Source organism: Hyperolius riggenbachi, chromosome 11 (genome assembly GCF_040937935.1).
Source record: "Hyperolius riggenbachi isolate aHypRig1 chromosome 11, aHypRig1.pri, whole genome shotgun sequence".
NCBI classification, from domain to species: domain Eukaryota; kingdom Metazoa; phylum Chordata; class Amphibia; order Anura; family Hyperoliidae; genus Hyperolius; species Hyperolius riggenbachi.
The window spans coordinates 223,072,509-223,092,472 of NC_090656.1; the positions used below are offsets into that span (position 1 = coordinate 223,072,509).

General features: G+C 48.4%; 1 protein-coding gene across 2 annotated transcripts in view; it reads right to left on the reverse strand.

Moving 5' to 3' along the window:
• LRP4 (LDL receptor related protein 4) overlaps positions 1-19,964 on the reverse strand; it is a 132,737-nt gene that overhangs the window by 23,452 nt on the left and 89,321 nt on the right. For both annotated transcript variants that reach the window (XM_068260915.1, XM_068260916.1), the window contains exons 13-26: positions 19,631-19,787; positions 17,022-17,239; positions 15,799-15,975; positions 14,767-14,889; positions 14,091-14,299; positions 12,512-12,593; positions 12,309-12,414; positions 10,481-10,682; positions 10,209-10,398; positions 9,327-9,458; positions 6,152-6,292; positions 4,193-4,279; positions 3,932-4,103; positions 1,788-1,950 (exon numbers count right to left, since the gene is read on the reverse strand). In XM_068260915.1, coding sequence (XP_068117016.1) covers positions 1,788-1,950; positions 3,932-4,103; positions 4,193-4,279; positions 6,152-6,292; positions 9,327-9,458; positions 10,209-10,398; positions 10,481-10,682; positions 12,309-12,414; positions 12,512-12,593; positions 14,091-14,299; positions 14,767-14,889; positions 15,799-15,975; positions 17,022-17,239; positions 19,631-19,787 — 2,159 coding nt within the window. The remainder of the gene's footprint in view (positions 1-1,787; positions 1,951-3,931; positions 4,104-4,192; positions 4,280-6,151; positions 6,293-9,326; positions 9,459-10,208; positions 10,399-10,480; positions 10,683-12,308; positions 12,415-12,511; positions 12,594-14,090; positions 14,300-14,766; positions 14,890-15,798; positions 15,976-17,021; positions 17,240-19,630; positions 19,788-19,964) is intronic.

The following is a 19,964-nucleotide window of genomic DNA, read 5'->3' on the forward strand; positions in this document are numbered from 1 at the left end:
GTAAAGTACTGGGGTCCCCAAACTGTGTGCCATAGCAATCAGATCCAATCGCTACAGACACACAGATTGGTGATGACCGTACGCAACATTCCCAACTAGTGATGAAATATGGCATGTACGGTATCATTTTAATTGGGAAAAGACAAATATATTTTAGGTTTCAAAATCTCTTTATTTTGCGCACAAGACACAAATCAAACACGCAAAAGAACATCAATAACAGATACTGTAGTGTAGATCATAACAGGAAAACATCAATAAAACCAAACAGGGTCCTAAGACAGACCAAAATAAACAGCTTGAGTCAGTTTTCTCAAATAACGAGAGAAAGTCATAAGCATGGAGAAAAATTCCCAGTAACTGTATATAGATTAGTATCTGTAACAGAATTACAATAAAGGGAGAGTAATAGAAGAAAAGGGTAGGTTTCAGCAATATGAATAAGAATACACATTAGCCACTTCAACCAGCACTGGATGCAGCAGGACCTCTAAACAAGATCCATGGATCTCAGGATCCATGGATCAACGACCTTATCTGCAATATTAGCGTTAATACTTTCTGAGGCCATAACGGAGTCAACACACCTGAGAACAGTCAAAAAAGATAAAAAGCGAGTGCGCCAGGAGGCGGCAATGTGAGTTTTAGCAGCGTTGGGAATATGTTGAGTCAACTGATGCTCAGGGTGTTTGACTCTGGCAGGTTTATGGCCCAGAAGCAGGGTTCCAGGACCCTTATGATCCTTCTCGTCAACACCCTGGTGGTAAAAAGAGTATTGATTTTTGACCAGAACCTGGACACCTTCGGACAGGTCCAGAAAATATGGACCAGAGTCCCATTAGCATGACAGCTCCTGAAGCAAAACTCAGAGTTAACAGGATCAATAAGATGCAATCTAACTGGTGTATAATAAAAAGACAAATACATTTTGAGGGGTTTAACAACTGTGTTACTTGTCATGTGAAATATACAAAGGGTGAAATATGAAGAAAATGTGTATTGTCTGCATTTACGCCAAATTTTTCCCCTATAAAATGCCCAAAAAATTAAATAATTCTTGAAACCAAATATTACCCAAAGAAAGCCCAGCTTGTCCTGAAAAAAGCAATATATGTAATTATATATTGCGTAATAATTAAAAAAAAAGTTATTGCTGTTTCAATAGCGACACAGCTGAAATGCCAAAATTGTCAGGAACCTTAAAGCGGATCCGAGATGAAAAACTAACTATAACAAGTAACTTGTCTATGTATCTTATCTAAAGTTTAGATAGTGTACACAGCAAATCTAGCTGCAAACAGCTTCAACGGTATATGATTATTTCTTCCTGTGATACAATGACAACAGCCATGTTCTGTTTGTCACATTACACACAGGCAAGCTGATCTGCATCTCCAGCCCTCAGCCTGTGAAAACTTCACTCCCCTCTCCTCCTCACCTCTGCCTCTGAGATCTCTGGCTAGTAAGCTCCTCCTCCTCCTGCCCAGACTGAGCTCCCATAAGCCCTTGCTACATGGGACTGAGTGCCAAGGCACTCTGAAAAAGCTGTGGGCGAGGCTTGTTTAGTTTATAGGGAATTAGAGTATTAAAACAAAAAAAGTATTTGGCTTGAGGAATGCCCTATAAAATACTGTATATGAAAGGAACACAATTGTGCAATGAGTAAAAGTTTATCTCTAAACCACTTTTAGGGGTAAAAACCCCGGAATGTGAAGGGGTTAATCTTCTGCAGCTGTTAGATGATCACTTATATAAGGCATAGCGTGTAAATTCTATTCCCACATTACCTCTGTATGGGCGTCGGCCCACAGCAGCTGGGATCCCGCCTTGTCCACTGCCAGTCCATTGGGCCAACCAAGGTTCATGTTTATCAGAACTTTACGGTCTGATCCATCCATCCCCGCCCTCTCCAGCTTGGCGTTCTCTCCCCAGTCCGACCAGTACATGTATCTAAAGAAAAGGCAAAGCATGCACATTATACATGAAGAGGGGCCAACAGGAATTGTGAGCTAATATCCCAATACTGATTCCCACAATCCACCTGGATATAGTACAATACTATGAAGCAGCCGATTGCCTGACGCTCCCGTCTGTAGCTCCACCCCCGGCATAAAGAGAGTGGGCTTTCACAATCAGCATGAATTTGCTAGGATAACTAAACATTGTTCCACAGAGACCTCATGTTTGCTAGACTTTTTTTTGGGATTCTAGGTTCTTTTATCAATCATAGTGTTTAAAGCGGACCTGAACTCAGAACTTCCTCTCTACTCTAAAAGGTATGCAACAGCATAATAAGCTTTACAGAAAAACATTCCTTTCTTACAGCTGATACAAATCCTGCAATACATCTGCAGTGTTTCTACTTCCTGCTTTTATGGAAGCAGACATAGTGTTAACATCCTGTGTTTACAAATTAGCTACTCTGCCAAGGACTGATGAGACTCCTGAGCCGACACAGCTGAGATATCAAATTACAGTTGTGATTAATCACAGATGAAGGGAAACAACACAGGCTAAACTCTCTAAATACCGTACATACAGGGTGGATTACTCGCATACATATGAACTGGCCGCCGGGAGACTTGGGTGCAGGATACAGCCGGTATATGGCTTATCCTGCTCCTCCTGCACAAGTCCCGGCGACGTTAGATACTATTCCCCCCTCCAGGTCCACGTGGATGGTGGGGAATAATGTAATTCGGCTTCCAGCTATTGCTAGCGACCAAATTACAGTGTCTTAAAAGCAATTTCAGCTCTGTCTTGTGACGGCGCCGGAGTTACTCCCTGTGCACCGCTATAACCATAATTCCCATTACGGCCTATGGTGGCGCCAGCTGCGCCCAAGTCTCCTGCACTGTTTACAGCCTAGGTTCTCAACGTGTGGTACGCGTACCCCAGGGGGTACTTCTGATGGTTCCAGGGGGTACTCGGGCTTCATATACTTAACCAAGAATAACAACTTTAGAGTCTTAGAAAATGATAAATCTTATTTAAACAACACCAAATTAGTATTTTAGCTGATTAAAAGCAATAGTAAATGCTTGGAAATAGTTTAGAACCAATTATCAAGTACTACAATGAAATATATATTTGTCAAGGGGTACTTGTGATAATGTTTACTATGCTGGGGGGTACTTGGAGAGTACAGGGTTTTAAAAGGGGTACATACCAATAAAATGTTGAGAAACACTGGTTTACAGCACATGGGATTACTCAGTTTTCCTTGTGTCCTGTGCAAGAGGTCAGGTCCACTTTAAAGCAATACTGAAGCCACCCTCAAAAAAAATGAGATACCTGTGTAGAGGCTCTGAATCCCACAGCTTTCAAATCATTCCGAGGGGCCCTAAAGCAGCAAATTATCACTGGGGAACAGCGGTGAGACGAGGGCACGGACAGAGTACCAGAAAGGCCCTATGGGATCCAGAGCCTCCCCTCTACATAGGAGAGTATGTGGCATGAAACCGTCCCACAGTGTGATGTCATGACCGCGGTCCTGACAGTTTGCCGTCTGTGAACCTCGTTGCATTGTTGTAAAATAACATCTTTTTCCAACTGCCAAGCAAGCAGTATCACCCTCTGTGCATAGAACTCTCAGTAACAAACATTCCGTACAGATCACCTGGCAGAACTAAACATGTCACCACCTGTGAGAGCTTAGTGTCAGAATGTAAATCAGGGAGAAGAAAGATTTTACAGTGGGCAAACACTGACTAAATAATCTATACATTAATATTGTAAACAATAAGAAGTGTTATCGATAATTGTCTTCTGATTAGTTTTGTTTGTTCAAATTGCGACAAAAGATCGAATCTGAAAAAAAGTTGTACCGTTAATGGGCACCTTAAGGAGGATTGCTTTATCAACTAATGTGAACTTGTTTCAGTCTTTAAATAATCACATGGCTACAAACGCACCAGTGACCACTACTCACCCCATCTCGTGATAAAGGGCTATAGCTCGAGGACTCCCCAAATTCTGCCAGACCAGCACCTTCCTCATGGAGCCGTCCAGATTGCCCACCTCGATCCGATTGGTCCCGGTATCTGTCCAATAGACCTTGCGGCCAATGGGGTCCACTGCCAGGCCATCTGTGGTCACCAGGCCTGCCATGTGGGAGCAGACACACATAGGTTACATACTATGGTACATGTGACATGGATGGTAGAATGACACACTACGTCTGGGTAATTACCTGTGGTTATCACGTCCTGATAGCGCGAGCCGTCCAGACTGGCTCTGCTAATCTTACGAAGAGTGCTGTCCGCCCAATACACCAACCCTGAGAAAAGAGAGAAAACAGAGATGTACTACTCCCTAGTGATTTCCAACAATGCCCGATGAAATTCAACTCTACCCTCTTCCTGCCATCAGCGTGGCCACGCTGATATCACATAATATGAGACGTAATGGTTTGACATTAGATGTGGCAATTATTACACAATAACAACAGTGTAACCAGGATCTGAGGCGGTAATGCAAACCATCTTAAAGGGATACTTAAGTCTGCTAAGAAAAATGACTTACTCACCTCGGGCTTCCTTCAGCCCCCTGCAGCTGAACGGTGCCCTCGCCGTGTCCGTACGATGCACCAGGACTCGCCGGCGGCCACTTCCGGTTTGACCGTCACCGGCCAACAGGCTGGGAACGCGGCCGTCACCGGCCGACAGGCTGGGAACGCGGCTGATTATCCGCGTTCCCGGACGCAATAGCGCCCTCTATAATTAACCGCGTTCCCAGCCTGTCGGCCGGTGACGGCCACACCGGAAGTGGCCGCTGGCGAGTCCAGGCGCATCGGAGGAACACGGCGAGGGCACCGTTCAGCTGCAGGGGGCTGAGGGGAGCCCCAGGTGAGTAAAAGTCATTTTTTTTTGCAGACTTAAGGTTTCCTTTAACGAGTGACACAACTGCATGGAGACTGGACTCTAGCTCTGGATCCTTTAGAGCCTTTCCAGTCCTCTCTCCAAATCCTCGGTCCACCCCTGTCACCCTACACCCCTCACCCAGTTGATTTACTGGTCGATTGCACCTTTAGGAGTCCTCGTAATTCCCCCAGAGGTACTCGCATCCCTGGAAACTTCATGAAACAAGCAGGTTCGAACTGTGCACCAAGGGTACGGACACGGGGATGCTAGTGCTTCTGAAGCCCTGAGGACTCTCAAACGTGCAGGATTTTAACAGAAGACAGCTGGGGACCGAGGACACAGAGAAAGGACCAGGAAGGCCCTATGGGATGTAGAGCCTTCCCTCTCCATAGGCGAGTATCTAACGTAATTTATAGGTGGCTTCATATTTGCTAAGCGGACATTTTATTCAATGTACACTAAATAATTTTCTTTCATCTGCACTTAGCCTTTCCAGAACTTTCATTTGCCATGAACCAGAGATAAGCAAGCCTGTATTGCTCTCTGCAGTGAAAGTAAACGTATTTACACACAGGTAATGCTTTCAAATGTTCTTTTATGTACTTAAAGAAAACCCGAGGCAAGGTCCTAACAATTAAATCCCCATACAGAGGCTGGGTCTGATAATAGAGCCCAGCCTCTGTTGCTATTTAGATTCCCCCTAACTTCCCCCTGCGCTCAGCGAGACCCCATAATTCACAGCCGCGCTGCCGACACCGAGCGTGTCAGCAGCGGCTGTGTTTACCTTTGTAATGCCAGTCTCCGCTCTCCCCCGCCTCCTGCATCGCTCCGGTCCCTGCCCACGTCCCTTCCCTCCACGCTGATTGGAGGGAAGGGACGCGGGCGGGGACCGGAGCGCTGCAGGAGGCGGGGGAGAGCGGAGACTGACGTTACAAAAGTAAACACAGCCGCACAGCGCGGCTGTGAATTATGGGGTCTTGCTGAGTGCAGGGGGAAGTTAGGGGGAATCTAAATAGCAACAGAAGCTGGGCTCTATAAGCAGACCCAGCCTCTGTATGTGGATTTCATTGTTAGAACCTCGCCTCGGGTTCTCTTTAAGAGTAAGAGTACTTAAATTTTAGTTTTGGGAGTATAATTTCACTTTAAGACTGTATACAACTTCTTATAGTCTACCGGTAGCTGCGGGTGATTGAGGCATGCTGGGAAATGTAGTTTCTCAGCAGCAAGAGGGCTGCAGGTTAGCCACTCCTATTCTGCATCAGTAAGTACTCCTATACAGCGCTACTCACCCTCCAGGGGGTCTACACTGACAGCAATGGTATTCTTCATGGTCACGTTGACGGGGACCACAACATCTGCAAAGTATGGGATATCCAGGGACACCGAGCGGATGTCCGTTCTTCGTGCAAAAATAAGGAAACGATCCATTCCTAAGCAAGACACAAACAAACATCGAGATGACGACACAACATAGTATCCAATCCCCAATGATTCCACTGGACAGTGTGTTCCAGAAGACACTTTGTCAATGTTACAGGCGACTCCTTCACTTCACAGTATGCGAGGAAGGCTGGATGTAGGCGAACATCGGCCAAGTTCACACTGCAGCGCTCTTTATGCCATTTACAGTGCATTGCTGATCTCAATGGAATGGCAAGGTAGAGGGAGACTGGGGCGAGCATGTGGATTACAGTGCAGGAGATTTGGGCAGAGCCGGCGCCACCATAGACTGTAATAGGAATTACGGCTATAGCGGCGCACAGTCAGTAACTTTGGCGCTGTCAGAAGACAGAGCTGAAGTTACTTTTAAAACCCAATAATTTGGCCACCAGCAATAGCTGGAAGCCGAATTACATCATTCCCCACCATCCACGTGGACCTGGAGGGGGAATAGTAATTAACGCCGCCGGGACCTTGCGCAGGAGCAGGATAAGCCATATACCGGCTGTATCCTGCGCCCAAGTCTCCCGGGGGTTAATTCTCTTGTACGCGATGGGGCAAGCCTCCAGAGGAACCCTCTAATCAGATAAGCAAGAAGCTTTTTCTTACCAAGGTCACAGGTCTGCTGTAATGCAGGGAATCAACAGTGAGTTTTTTTGCAGCAGATTTACTGTCCGATTGATCTACCGAGCGCTTTTCTGAACGATTTCCATTTACTTCTATAAGAAAACCGATCAGAAAAATGATTGAAATCATATCTGTCGGAAATGATCTATCGAGCCATCTATCTACCAAAAAACGCATTGTGTATTCCCAGCATAAGGGATGGTGGTCCCAGTTCATTAGGCTCTTTCAGCTCTCTCGTGAAAGAGCTTTCTTCTCTGTGTGAAATGTGCACATCGCTCATAAGAAAGACCTTCTCCTGGAGGTGTAGGTAGACCAGGGTTGTGGAGTCAGAGTCCAGAAGTCAGAATTGTGGGTACCGGGAGTCGGAGGTTTCATAAACTGAGGAGTCGGATGACTTGTACAGACTTCACAGCCTGTTAGGCTACATTGTCCTGATCTGCAGACCTAGGCCTTTGACCAGGCCCGGATTTACCTCAGAGGAGCCTGTAGGCACAGATGTTTTGGCACCTTAAGCCCCATCTACACGGAGGGACATTGTAGTGATCCGGCGGCTCGATTAGCCGCCGGATCGCCTCTTCCGCGTGCCCGCCGCGTCCCCGCTCGCCGCGTGTGCGCTGCATTCGATTCCCCGCTCGTGCCCGCCGGCGCCGCTTATCTCCCGCACGATTCCCTGCCATTGTCCCCTCGCGGGGATCGAGCAGGGAATCGGCGGTACGGAGATCCGTCCTGTCGGATCTTATCAATCGAGCCGCATCAGCAGCTCGATTGATAAGCAGCATCGCGGCCGCATCTACTCGTGTAGATGCGGCTTTAGACTTTGCCCTCTAGGAATCTACAAACCCCCCGCTGAATCGCGCCGCAAGTGTGCTAGCTGTCATTTCTCCCTTGCCCCATCATAGATAGCTATAGCTGCCCCTTAGTATTAGGTAGCCAGACGTACCTAGAGTTGCCCCCAAGTATTAAGTAGCTAAAGGAACCTCAATATTAAGTAGCTAGAGGTGTCCCCAAGTATTAGGTTGCAAGAGATGCCCCTGACTGAAGAGAGATCTCCTCAGTTGAATGCCGAGAGCAGGTTGAGTCATCTCTTATTTACTATCTCACCAGGACCCTGCATCGGGATGGAGGGAAAGAGGGACACGGGGAGGGGAGTGGGCCGCCTTTCAATCATCAGGCGCCTGTAGGCATGTGCCTACAGTGCATTATGGTAAATCCGGCCCTGCCTTCGACATGAGGCTATGCGATTCATCAGCAATTGCTCGGTCTTCCCGATATAACAATCTGAGCACACACTTTGATTCTGCTCTTGGCATATTAAGTGAAACAAAATAGATCAATAAAATGAACTTCTATATAACTGACATTGTCCCGCCGCCGGTAAGCTGAATGGCGGCTCTAATTCCCCGCGGCGTAAAACACTATTCCCCCTCTGAGTCTTAGCAACTCGGAGGGAAACATATTCAGAGCAGGATTATCCACCAGGCAACCTAGGCAGGTGCTTGGGGCCCAGTGAGTGCCAAGGGGCCCACCTGCCACCTTCTCCGACCTCTCTCCACTTCAGCTTACCAAAAGGACCACAAAGGGGCCCCAAATCTGCCTAATGCCCCATTACATCTTAAAGAAAATCTATATTGTAAAAAAAAACCTCTAGGGGATACTTACCTCGGGAGGGGGAAGCCTCTGGATCCCAACGAGGCTTCCTCCGTCCTCCGGTGTCCTGGCAATCCAGCGCTGCAGCCCCCCTAACCGCAGCAAGGTAAATATTTACCTACCGCGATTCTGCGCAGGCGCACTAACGGCTCTCCGTTTGGGTTAAGGCAGAAATAGCCGAACCCGATCAGATCCGCTCTACTGCAGGTGCGAGTCCTTTGCGCCTGTCAGTAGAGCAGATACGATCGGGCTCGGCTATTAATGCAATAACCATGCCCAGCTCAGGCGCTCGGCATCAAAAGAAGTTTTCTTCATGATATTCGCTTATTCTTTTTTTTGTTCTGAGAGTTGTACCTATGTGGTTCAGGTATCACGCCTTGGACCCCACTGTTTTTCTTATACAGTAAAACCTGTGTCCCCTGTGCTTCTTTGGCACATGGACGTTACACACCACAGGAAGACGAGGGCAGGGGACGGGTGTGTGTGTGCGCGCATGCGTTGCAGTCGTTCCGTGTGCGCGCTGGCGATGCGGCGGTGGCGAAAGAGGCGAGGGGGGTTGTGAGGGGCCGAGGCCTAGCGGGCCTAAGGTCTAGTGGTATATAATTTGATAATTGTCTACAGATAGTACAGTTTGGGCCATTTTGTTACGGTTGACTGTAACACATAGGTGAGCGTACTTTGCTGTCTAACTAATAAAAACAGATTGACAAAAAAAAAATAAAATAAATTAACTTCTGGCTAATAACTTACCTGAGCAGCAGGTCTTGCCATCGGCCAGTAGGTTGACTCCAGTGGGACAGGCACAGCTGTGGCCTTTTGGATGGGGTGACAGTAGACAAACATGGCTACAGCCTCCGTTATTGATGGAACAAGCAGAGCGAACTGTAGAGAGAAAAAAGGATCAATTTGCAACGTTACTCGAGAGTTCATTTTCCCCGGAAAAGCATAGCCAATCCTTGGAGAGTGCTCTCACCACTCTGAGCATTAATCAACAGCAAGCTGAACAGAACTTATACTGTACCCATCATACTGTGATCGGAGCTGTTGAGGTTGGACTCGCCGAAGATTCACACTCAAGCAGTTTATGATGACTTGTGCTCTCTATACCTAGGAGACCCATCACCCCAGGGAAGCTTAGAATGAGCTCTACTCAACTAGTGGCTGAATAAATTTCCTACCTAAGCTAATGTCCAGCACCGTACTCTATCCTTCCTTTTGTCTGTAGTGGCATGTTAGGTGACCAGATGCAGGTCAGGTGACACGGCGGGAGCCACGCATGGAGAACCTCGGAAAGCTGCTACAATCAACAGGAAGGTTAGAAGACGGTGCTGGACACTCGGTGAGTATTTTATTTAGCACTGGGGGGGGCAGGGGGAGAGAGGGTTGTGCTTTCTTGGCCAGTTGCTCAAGCAAACAGCAAACACATCGCTCCAGGTGATCCCCGCCAGTGCCGTATGCCGGGGACTCTGCTGTATACAGGGATTCTCTATTCCATTTCAATAACCTTTGTACTGTATGCGATATATTATTTTTCTACATTACATTAGTATATATACATGTTTTATTAAGATATAAAATTAGATTTGGGACTTTATTAGTAGATTTTCTGGGAAGTCTGGCGAGGATTCATACCTTGTGGGCGTTGTCTATGAAACACGTGAAGGTCCATCAGATTCTCAAGGTTCTCCCGCACAAACTTGCGGCCCAATCCGGTCTTCCGTTCTGCGCTCTCGATGCTTTTTGACTGCCAGTCCGTCCAGTAAATCCTGTCTTCGTACAACGTCAGCCCGAAGGGGTGGGGCAGATCGGTTCCTATCAGAACCTAGAAGGACACAGCAAACAATAGTAACTTTGTTCCTGATCGGTCAGTGGTATGCAAGCAATGCAGATCTGCGGCATCTCACCAAGCGGTCAGCCCCATCCAGTTTGGCCGATTCGATGGTCTTCATGCCAGCGTCCGCCCAATACAGCCTCTCCAGCTCGTAGTCAATAGCCAGGCCATTGGGCCAAGTAAGGTTGGAGGAGATGATGACCATACGCCCAGAGGCGTCCATACCGGCCCGTTCTATCTTTGGGTTGGCCCCCCAGTCCGTCCAATACATGAACCTGTGACAGAAATATCCAAGTCACACTTCTGTAGCCCATACGCAATTAATTTTTCACCAGAGTTATCTACTGGTAGATCATTTTCATCTTCTTCTCTTTAAAATAATTTCTCAGCATTTTACAATTGAAAAAGCACCCCAAAGTTGGTGAAAAGTACTAACAAAATTATTTTGAGTATTTTGTTGCTTGCTGGTGGTTTAAGCCCCTTGGCGGCATGAAAAATACCGCCAAGGGGCAGCGCAGCAGTTTTTTTTTTATTTTATTTTTTTTAAATCATGTAGCGAGCCCTGATAGCCGCTGCTCAGCGGCATCCCCCCAGCCCCGCCGATCGCCTCCGGCGATAGGCGATCAGGAAATCCCGTTCAAAGAACGGGATTTCCTGGAGGGCTTCCCCCGTCGCCATGGCGACGGGGCGGGATGACGTCACCGACGTCAGCATCGTCGGGACGTCATTGGGAGACCCGATCCACCCCTTGGCGCTGCCTGGCACTGATTGGCCAGGCAGCGCAGGGGTCTGGGGGGGGGCCGCGCGCCGCACCGGATAGCGGCGATCGGGCGCGCGCAAAGTGCTAGCTGCGTCCAGCAAAAAAAAAAAAAATTATTTAAATCGGCCCAGCAGGGCCTGAGCGGCACCCTCCGGCGGCTTACCCCGTGTCACACACGGGGTTACCGCTAAGGAGGTTAAAGAAAACCTGTAGCGGAAACAGCCTCCCCTGGGGGATACTCACCTCGGATCCTATTGGGGCTTCCCCCGTCCTCCTCGGTCCCACGGTGGCGACGATAAAGCTCCCGGGAACGACGGGGATGTAAATATTTTCCTTCCTGGCTCCAGCAGGGGCGCAGTATCGGCTCTCTGCACGGAGATAGGCGGACATAGCCGATCGCTGTCGGGCCTCTCTACTGCGCAGGCGCAAGTCTCCTGCGCCTGCGCAGTAGAGCGGACCCGACAGAGATCGGCCATTTCCGCCTATCTCCATGCGGAGAGCCGCAACAGCGCCCCTGCTGGAGCCAGGAAGGGTAAATAAATCAGCGCTTGTCAAGGGAGGATTCCAGGACACTTCGGGGGAGCCAGCACTGGACTGCCTGCAGCTACAGGGGAGGGGAAGCCTCATTGGGACCCTGAAGCTTCCCCCTCCCGAGGTGAGTACCCCCCAGGGAAACTTTTTTTTGTTACAGGTTCTCTTGAAAGAAAACCTGAGGTAAAAACAAAAAATACTACAGGATCTGGGAAGGATCAGGATCAGGTAGCCTCAATCTCTGCTGCTCTCCGCTGCTCATGTGGCCAGCAATCCTACACTTTCAGTGACCACTGTGTGTCTCAACACAGAGCAGGGAGGTGGGGGAGAGAGGCAGAGCTGCCCAATGAGAGCTGAGGAAGGGGTGTCAGGAACGCCCCCCAGCGGGTGTTTAGCAGGAGTACCTCTCCTGCAAGGGACGCCCCTTCCCCTCGAGAGTGCTGACGAGCTGCAGGGGTACGGTAGCGGACATGCATATTTTAACTCTTAGGACATCTATAGGTGTTTTGCGTTTTTGCATCTTGGATCGGAGTCAATGCGTATGTGCACTCAGTGGAAATGGGCCCTAAATCCCTGGTGCTTGAAAGACCACCAAACAGACTTCACTCACCCTCCTAGTGGGTCCACCACTATGTCCCTGGGCCTGTCCAGGTTCTCCCAGATCAGCACGCTACGCATGGATCCATCAGCATTCGCTACTTCAATCCGGTCGGTTCCTGGATGAGAAGACAGAGAAGTTGGTCAGCGTCTGCCTGTCCGGCCAGCACAATCCCCCTGCCTGGCTCATTGTGGGTGGAGCTATGGGTACCGTACCTGCATCTGTCCAGTACAGCTTCTTTGTAACCCAATCAATAGCCAATCCTGCCGGACTCTCCAAGCTGGTGTCTACGATGACCTGGAGAGAAGGAACAAACATTATTACTGACATTAGATCAGGTCAGGGCTACAGCATGGTAGTTTCTGGACTTTTATACGCATGTCAATCAGCATGACATTAAAGGCCAAATGACCTGAGAGGGATATGGAGGCTTCCATATTTACTTAAAGAGAACCCGAGGTGTGTTTAAAGAATGTTATCTGCATACAGAGGCTGGATCTGCCTATACAGCCCAGCCTCTGTTGCTATCCCAAACCCCCCTAAGGTCCCCCTGCACTCTGCAATCCCTCATAAATCACAGCCATGCTGTGAGGCTGTGTTTACATCTGTAGTGTCAGTCTCAGCTGCTCCCCCGCCTCCTGCAGAGCTCAAGTCCCTGCCCCCGTCCCTTCCCTCCAATCAGCAGGGAGGGAAGGGATGCAGGCGGGGACTGGAGTTCTGCAGGAGGCGGGGAGAGCAGCAGACTGACACTATAGAGATAAACACAGCCAGCTCTGACAAGCTGTTTGTCAGCAGCGTGGCTGTGATTTATGGAGGGATTGCAGAGTGCAGGGGGCCTTAGGGGGGTTTGAGATAGCAACAGAGGCTGGGCTGTATAGGCAGATCCAGCCTCTGTATGCAGATAACATTCTTCAAACCCACCTAGGGCTTCCAATAGCCCCCTGCAGCTGTCCAGTGCCCTCGCCGTCCCCCTCCGATCCTCCTGGCCCCGCCGGCAGCCACTTCCTGTTTCGGTGACAGGAGCTGACAGGCTGGGGACGCGAGTGATTCTTCGCGTTCCCAGACACATTAGCACCCTCTATGCTGCTATATGGTATATGATATATGCTATAGCAGCATAGATGGCGCTATTGTGGCCAGGAACGCGAAGAATCACTAGCGTCCCCAGCCTGTCAGCTCCTGTCACCGAAACAGGAAGTGGCTGCCGGCGGGGCCAGGAGGATCGGAGGGAGACGGCGAGGGCACCGGACAGCTGCAGGGGGCTATTGGAAGCCCTAGGTGAGTAAAACTCATTTTTTTTGTTTGACTTAAGTGTCCCTCTAAGCCAACAATGCATGAAAAATCAAAGATAATCCTTAGCGCTCTCTATTCCCCTTACATCGTGGGTCCATGCACACTGGTATTTTTACATTAAAACGCATCAATACACTGTTGCATAATAACCAGTAAAGTGCCAAGAGAGTCATCAGACTGCAGTTCATAGTATGCCCATTCCCCTCCCGACCAGGTTTCGGCCTGCTCTCATTTCCGACCAGGTTTCAGTCTTCCGCCGTCATCAGGGCATTCCCTGAGCACGGCGAGCGTGCAGGCTCCACACTGTGCGGGAGTGCAATAGAGCGCTGAGGATTACCTTTTATCTTTGACATACCGTTCCACAGTGGATTGGAAAACCTCTGGCTACTGATTGAGTATCAAGACATCTGTGCTTATATCTACATACTACCAATACACGAAAAATACTTTAAACAACTCTTCCCATATTGTCTCTATTCTAGCACACATTTATCTTCTTACCTCCTGCCCGCTGCCGTCAGACTTTGCCCGGTTGATGGAGTCTGATGTGGTGTCGCTCCAGTACATGTAGTCGTCGGTGGAGTCCCAATCAAGGGCGACCGCGCTGCGCACATTGGACAGGGGGATGACAAAATCGGAGAAGTCGCTGGTGTCAAAGCTGATCCTCCGGATGTCCGTCCTTCGGGCAAAAAGCAGGAACTTGTCAAGACCTGATCGAAGGTCAAAGGTCATCATCTTAATTCTTTCGGGTTCAAAATGGCACAAACAGAGCAATTTCAGGAGAACTCTTTGTGTATCGGGTAGGGGTTTCAGGGGTAAATCACAATGACTAACGGGTGCGTGCCAGCCACTCCTCTAAATACAGTGCCCCTCCCCTAAACTCAACTTATTAATTGTGCTGCACTAAAAAGTCCGAAAATGTACAATAATTTTTTAAATCAAAAGCATGAAGTGTTACTAATAATTGCATCCATTTTTTTCTGGTGTTCCACCTGGTTGTGTTTGTGTGATACAAGTGTCTGGGGCATAATAATACACACAGGCAGACCTCGTGATAAACCTTCGGAAATACTAAAAAGGGGTTGTTTGGTTTTTCAGCCCCGCCTATCAATGCTTCCCTCGCACTATATGGTGTGTGTTTACAATCTATACATGAAAGAAATGTATAGATACTTACTCAGTGAGCAGGTCTTGCTGCCAGTCTTGCGGAAGCCGGTGGGACAGGCACACGTGAAAGTGTCACCGCTGGGCAGGCAGAGGTGCGAGCAGCCTCCGTTATCAGCGCCACATCGGTTTTTACCTGGAGGGAAAACAACGGAGAAAAAGGTTAAAGAAGGAAAAAAATAAATTAATACATTGCAAAGTGAGAAGTTAAAAAATTTAAGAGAGATCAAGAAATGATTGAAATTCACCATGTAATTTGATCATATTGTTTCTTCCACATTCAGCCTGCAGGTCATCATATTTACTACTGGCAGACATGAAAAAAAAAATAGACAGCACCAACTGCCATTACCTACAACTACACCCAATAACAATGCGATGGGCTAAAAGGGTTTTTTATTTTATAGATAAGCATATTCACAGAGGGAGATACCGCTTGCTTGGCAGTTGGAAACAACTGTTATTTCCCACAATGCAACAAAGCTCATAGACAGGGCCTTGGTCATGACATCACACTGTGGGAGGGATTTCACCACAATATCAGCCATACAGGCCCCCAGTTTGAGAAAAAGGTAAAGGTTTCTCATGGGAAAGGGGGTATCAGCTACTGTCTGGAGTCAAGTTCAATCCTCAGTTACAGTTCCTCTTCAAACTGCAAGAGGAACTGACCACACCTCATCCTTCGCTCAAAACAAAAGCTGCAGAATAACTGAAGGTTGGTGCCCAATAGAAATCCCGAAACGCAATCGGTTTTTGTAGTGATTTTAGCAGCATTTTCCAGAGTGATTTCAAAGCGCTTTTAAAATTAATGCTAGCGATTTGTGATATCCTATTTTTCTTTGTGGTTCTGGGTAGTAAAAGCTCCGAAAAAACTCCAAATAGTCTGCAGGACCCGACCGCAAGTCCAATTTGGGAGAATCATAATCGTTCCTGTGGAATCAACGCAATTGACTTTCATCAGCCTTGCGCTTCTGGAATCACTGCGCATCTAAAAAAAGGCTCCTGTGGGTAGGTAAAACGTTTGTTAACATATGTGCTCGCTCACCTGCTGGTTGCCGCTGAGGGTGGAGGGTGTGGATATCCATTGGAAAGTGGAGTTTGCTCCGGATCACCTCCTGGTTCTTCCCTGTGAACTTATTGGCGCTGTTTATGCTTTTGGTGTGCCAGTCGGTCCAGTACAAGCTGTCCTCAAACACCGTGATGGCGAATGGGTGCGGGAGGCCTGCGGGAGCAGAGAGAGAGGTTGGCGGTTGTGTAGCGGGAATGGCAGAGACAACACAGGGGACATGCAGATAACTCCAGGTGCGGGGAAAAAAGCAAACAGCTGGCTGCAATGGTCAGAAGCCTTTTAATACTTCCAACTGTTAAAGGACAACTGAAGTGAGAAGAATATGGAGCCTGCTATATTTATTTCCTTTTAAACAATACCAGTTGCCTGGCAGTCCTGCTGATCTATTTGGCTGCAGTAGTGTCTGAATAACGCCAGGAACAAGCATGCAGCTAATCTTGTCAGATCTGACAGTAATGTCAGAAACACTTGATCTGCTGCATGCTTGTTCAGGGGCTATAGCTAAATGTATTAGAGGCAGAGGATCAGCAGGGCTGCCAGGCAACTGGTATTGCATAAAAGGAGATAAATATGGCAGCCTCCATATCCCTCTTACTTTAGTTGTCCTTTAAGGTGGCTGCACACTGGTCGATGTGGCAACAGATAAGATTATGCTGTACACAGATTTTCAGTAGATTTCAGCCCACCCAATCCCAGGCCGTGCAGTGTGTAGGGGCAGCGGAGATGCTCATACCTGTTCGCTGGACCTTCTCCCACGTTTTCTCTCCACCTAGGGTGCTTCCTCCCTGCCTCTTTCCTCCTGAAGAGCTGTGTGTCCCGTGACAAACACTGGAGGCTCAACACTAGGGGCACTGTGGCACATACCTTACATTACCACTACAGGCCTTTAGCAATTGTGACGTGACATAGGCACCCCGAGAAGAGGCCGGGAGGAAGCGCCGGCACAGAGATGAGAGTAGCTCTGCCGCTGTTTCAGTCAGCCTGAAATTGAACACTGCTAATGTCGCGCTCTCGACCCGATTGACCAAAAAACTTTCATCCAGGTGCTACCAACTGAATGGAAAAACATTTGCAGCTTTGATTTCTAGCAGATATGATCAAGTGATTTAATTGGGCGGATATCGATGAAAAAAAAATGTACTAGTGTATAGCCACCTTTACATTTCAGGGTAACTGGTGATGATGTAAAGGCAACTCACCCTGGCTGATGACTGCTTTGCGGTTAGATCCGTCCAGATTGGCCCTCTCGATAACATGGTGCTTGGCATCCACCCAGTACATACGTCTCCCAGCGTAATCAATGGTCAGGCCGTTGGGCCAGAAGAGGTGTGTGTCCGCTATGACGCGTCTGTTTGAGCCATCCATGCTGGAGTATTCAATACGCGGCGTATTACCCCAGTCTGTCCAGTAGATGGTGCTAAAGAGACACGCAAAGCAAATAATTATTACAGAAGCTTAGGAAGACTCAACATACTGCTTAGCATTTTAGCCTAGATTAGTAGATAAATAGCATTTCATCAGTTTCTCAGCATTCAAAAATATATGTTTGATACATCCACCTTGCTCCATTATACATAAGCCCAAAGGCAGTAATATTCTGATTCCCACCACTCCTGTACCCTTTTCCTTTAGCCAGATACCTCTATACCAGCGGTTCTTGTTGGGTATCCTGACTTTTAGGGGCATGAAGTCAGGATTTGCATATTTAACAGTGATGCATCATGGGAGATCTTTCTTGCTCACTTAAAGGAAACATCCAGGCTGAAAAAAAAATCTACTTACCTGGGGCCTTCTCCAGCCCCTGGCAGCTGTACTGTGCCCTCACCACAGCTCCGCTCCCCGCCGGTGGCCCGAAGTCCACTCCAGCATCAGAGGCCTAGTTGTGTTCCACCATGTGACTCACGTAGTCGTGCTGATGTCATCCGGACTGTACTGTGCAGGTGCAGTGGCACAGTAGTTCTGCGCCTGCGCAGTACAATCTGGATGATGTCAGTGTGACTCCTTGAGCTGGCAAGGTCGGCATCTGCACCGGAGGAGACCGGGAGCCACTGGAGCTGCGGCGATGGGACAGGATGGCTGCCAGGGGCTGAAAGAACCCCCAGGTAAGAAGATTTTTGTTTATTTTTATGCCTGGACCTTAAGGTGGCCATACATATAGCAATGATTGGGCAGATTCGAGCAAGAGACAATTTTCTCTCGAATTGAATCTGATTAGAGAGAGATCTGTTGGCTGCCCATACACTGCAGACCGATTCCCAATCAATTTAGTGCTGAAATCGATTTGGAATTGGCCTTGTGACATAGCTTGCAACGTCTTGCTAACCAGACGCTATCCACTCTAAGGACCAATACCCCCCCCCCCCCCCCGGTGCTCAGTGGACTATACATTACCTGTCCGCCGCTAACTCCGTCCACAATCCGCATATACACGCCCCACGTGGTTGCCGGCGTATAAATCTGGCAACAAAACGGGGTGGGTGTATGCAGATTGCGGAGCCAGCGTCGAACACACAGACAGGTCAAGTATTGTGCACCGGGCACCCGGGGGAGGGGGGGGGGGGGAAGCACATTTGACATTAGGGGGGACAGCACCGGGGTTTTCGACGGATGCCCCGTCCATTATCACCATGCCTCTGATCAGCCACAACGGCCAGACATCTTGCAGCATGACCGATCGATACATGCAACCAATTTTGGCCTGGAGCAGCAAGCAGAATGCAAGTTTGGGACCTGCACAATTTTCTCGTATCGGCTGAACGAGGTGGAGGTCGACGGAGACTTACAAAATCAATGGTAGCATAGGAGAAGGGACGGCGTCCACTCCCACAAGGCTGCAATTATGTTTACTCTGCTGCCGCCGTACATCCTCTCCCGCTGCCGCCGCCCAGAGACTCTACATGGAAAAGATGCCAGAATACAGATCCCAGAGCCCCATCAGAAGCATGAGGCTACAATTGGTTCACAATACGCCAATGGGAATCCTCCCTCCCCATGGTGGATTCTCATTGGCTCACTGAGTGATGGACCAAAGAAAATCCTCCGTAAAGCTCAGGGAGGATTCTCATTGGTCTGTTGCAAACCATTTGTAGCCTGATGCTTCTATCGGGGCTTTCAGCTATGTATTCTGGTACTTCTCCCGTGCATTGGAGCCCACCGGCGGCAAAGGAACATGCATGTGATGGCAGCAGGTGGCGAGTGAGTGGCTACGCAAAACACGGAAAAACTGATGCCATGGTAACAAAACTGATCCGGCTAAAAGGACGACAGATCGTATTTTACAGGATCGGTTTTTCTTGCTGTACTGTGTGAATCTGGCCTGGAAGCTGAGTTGTTGCAACTGCCTTCTGTTTTAAAGCGGACCTGAACTCTTGCACAGGACAGAAGGAAAACGTAGAGAAATGCACCCTGTATGTATTTAGAGAGTTTAGCCCGTCTAATTCCCCCTCATCTGTGACTAATCACCACTGTAATTTGATCTCTCAGCTGTGCCAGCTGACTGCTTTGGCAGAGCAGCTAATTGGTAAACACAGGATGGTAACCCTATGGCTGCTTCCATGAAAGCAGGAAGTAGACACACTGCAGATTTATTGCAGGATTTCTATCAGCTGCAACAAAGAAATATTTTTCTTTAAAGGTTATTATGCTGTTGCGTATCTTTTAGAGCAGAGAGGAAGTTCTGTGTGCAGGTCGGCTTTAAAAAGGCAAATTTATGTCATGTATATCATGGTTGTTGTACTGGCGACTCAGCAGTGCGGATCCCACCGAGGATTAGCCTTAGTGAGGATATAAAGCTGACGGATAGACATACCCTCCCATCGGGTTCAGGGCGATGGCCCGGGGTTTCTCCAGATTGTCCCACAGGATCACTTTCCGGTGAGTGCCGTCTAGATTGGATACTTCAATGCGAGAGGTGCCCGAGTCTGTCCAGAACAGCTTATCGTGGATCCAATCAATAGCCAGACCACCTGAGCCAGAGACAGAAGACTGGAGGTCATCACCGAATATACATCAAATATACATCAACACTCATGAGACCTACAGTGCAGCTGAGATCAGAACATTCATGCAGAAATATCACACATAGGATAGGTCCGAAGCCTTGCTATGCAGCTTTTCAGGTCTGGGGCTTTGCTGTGCCGCTA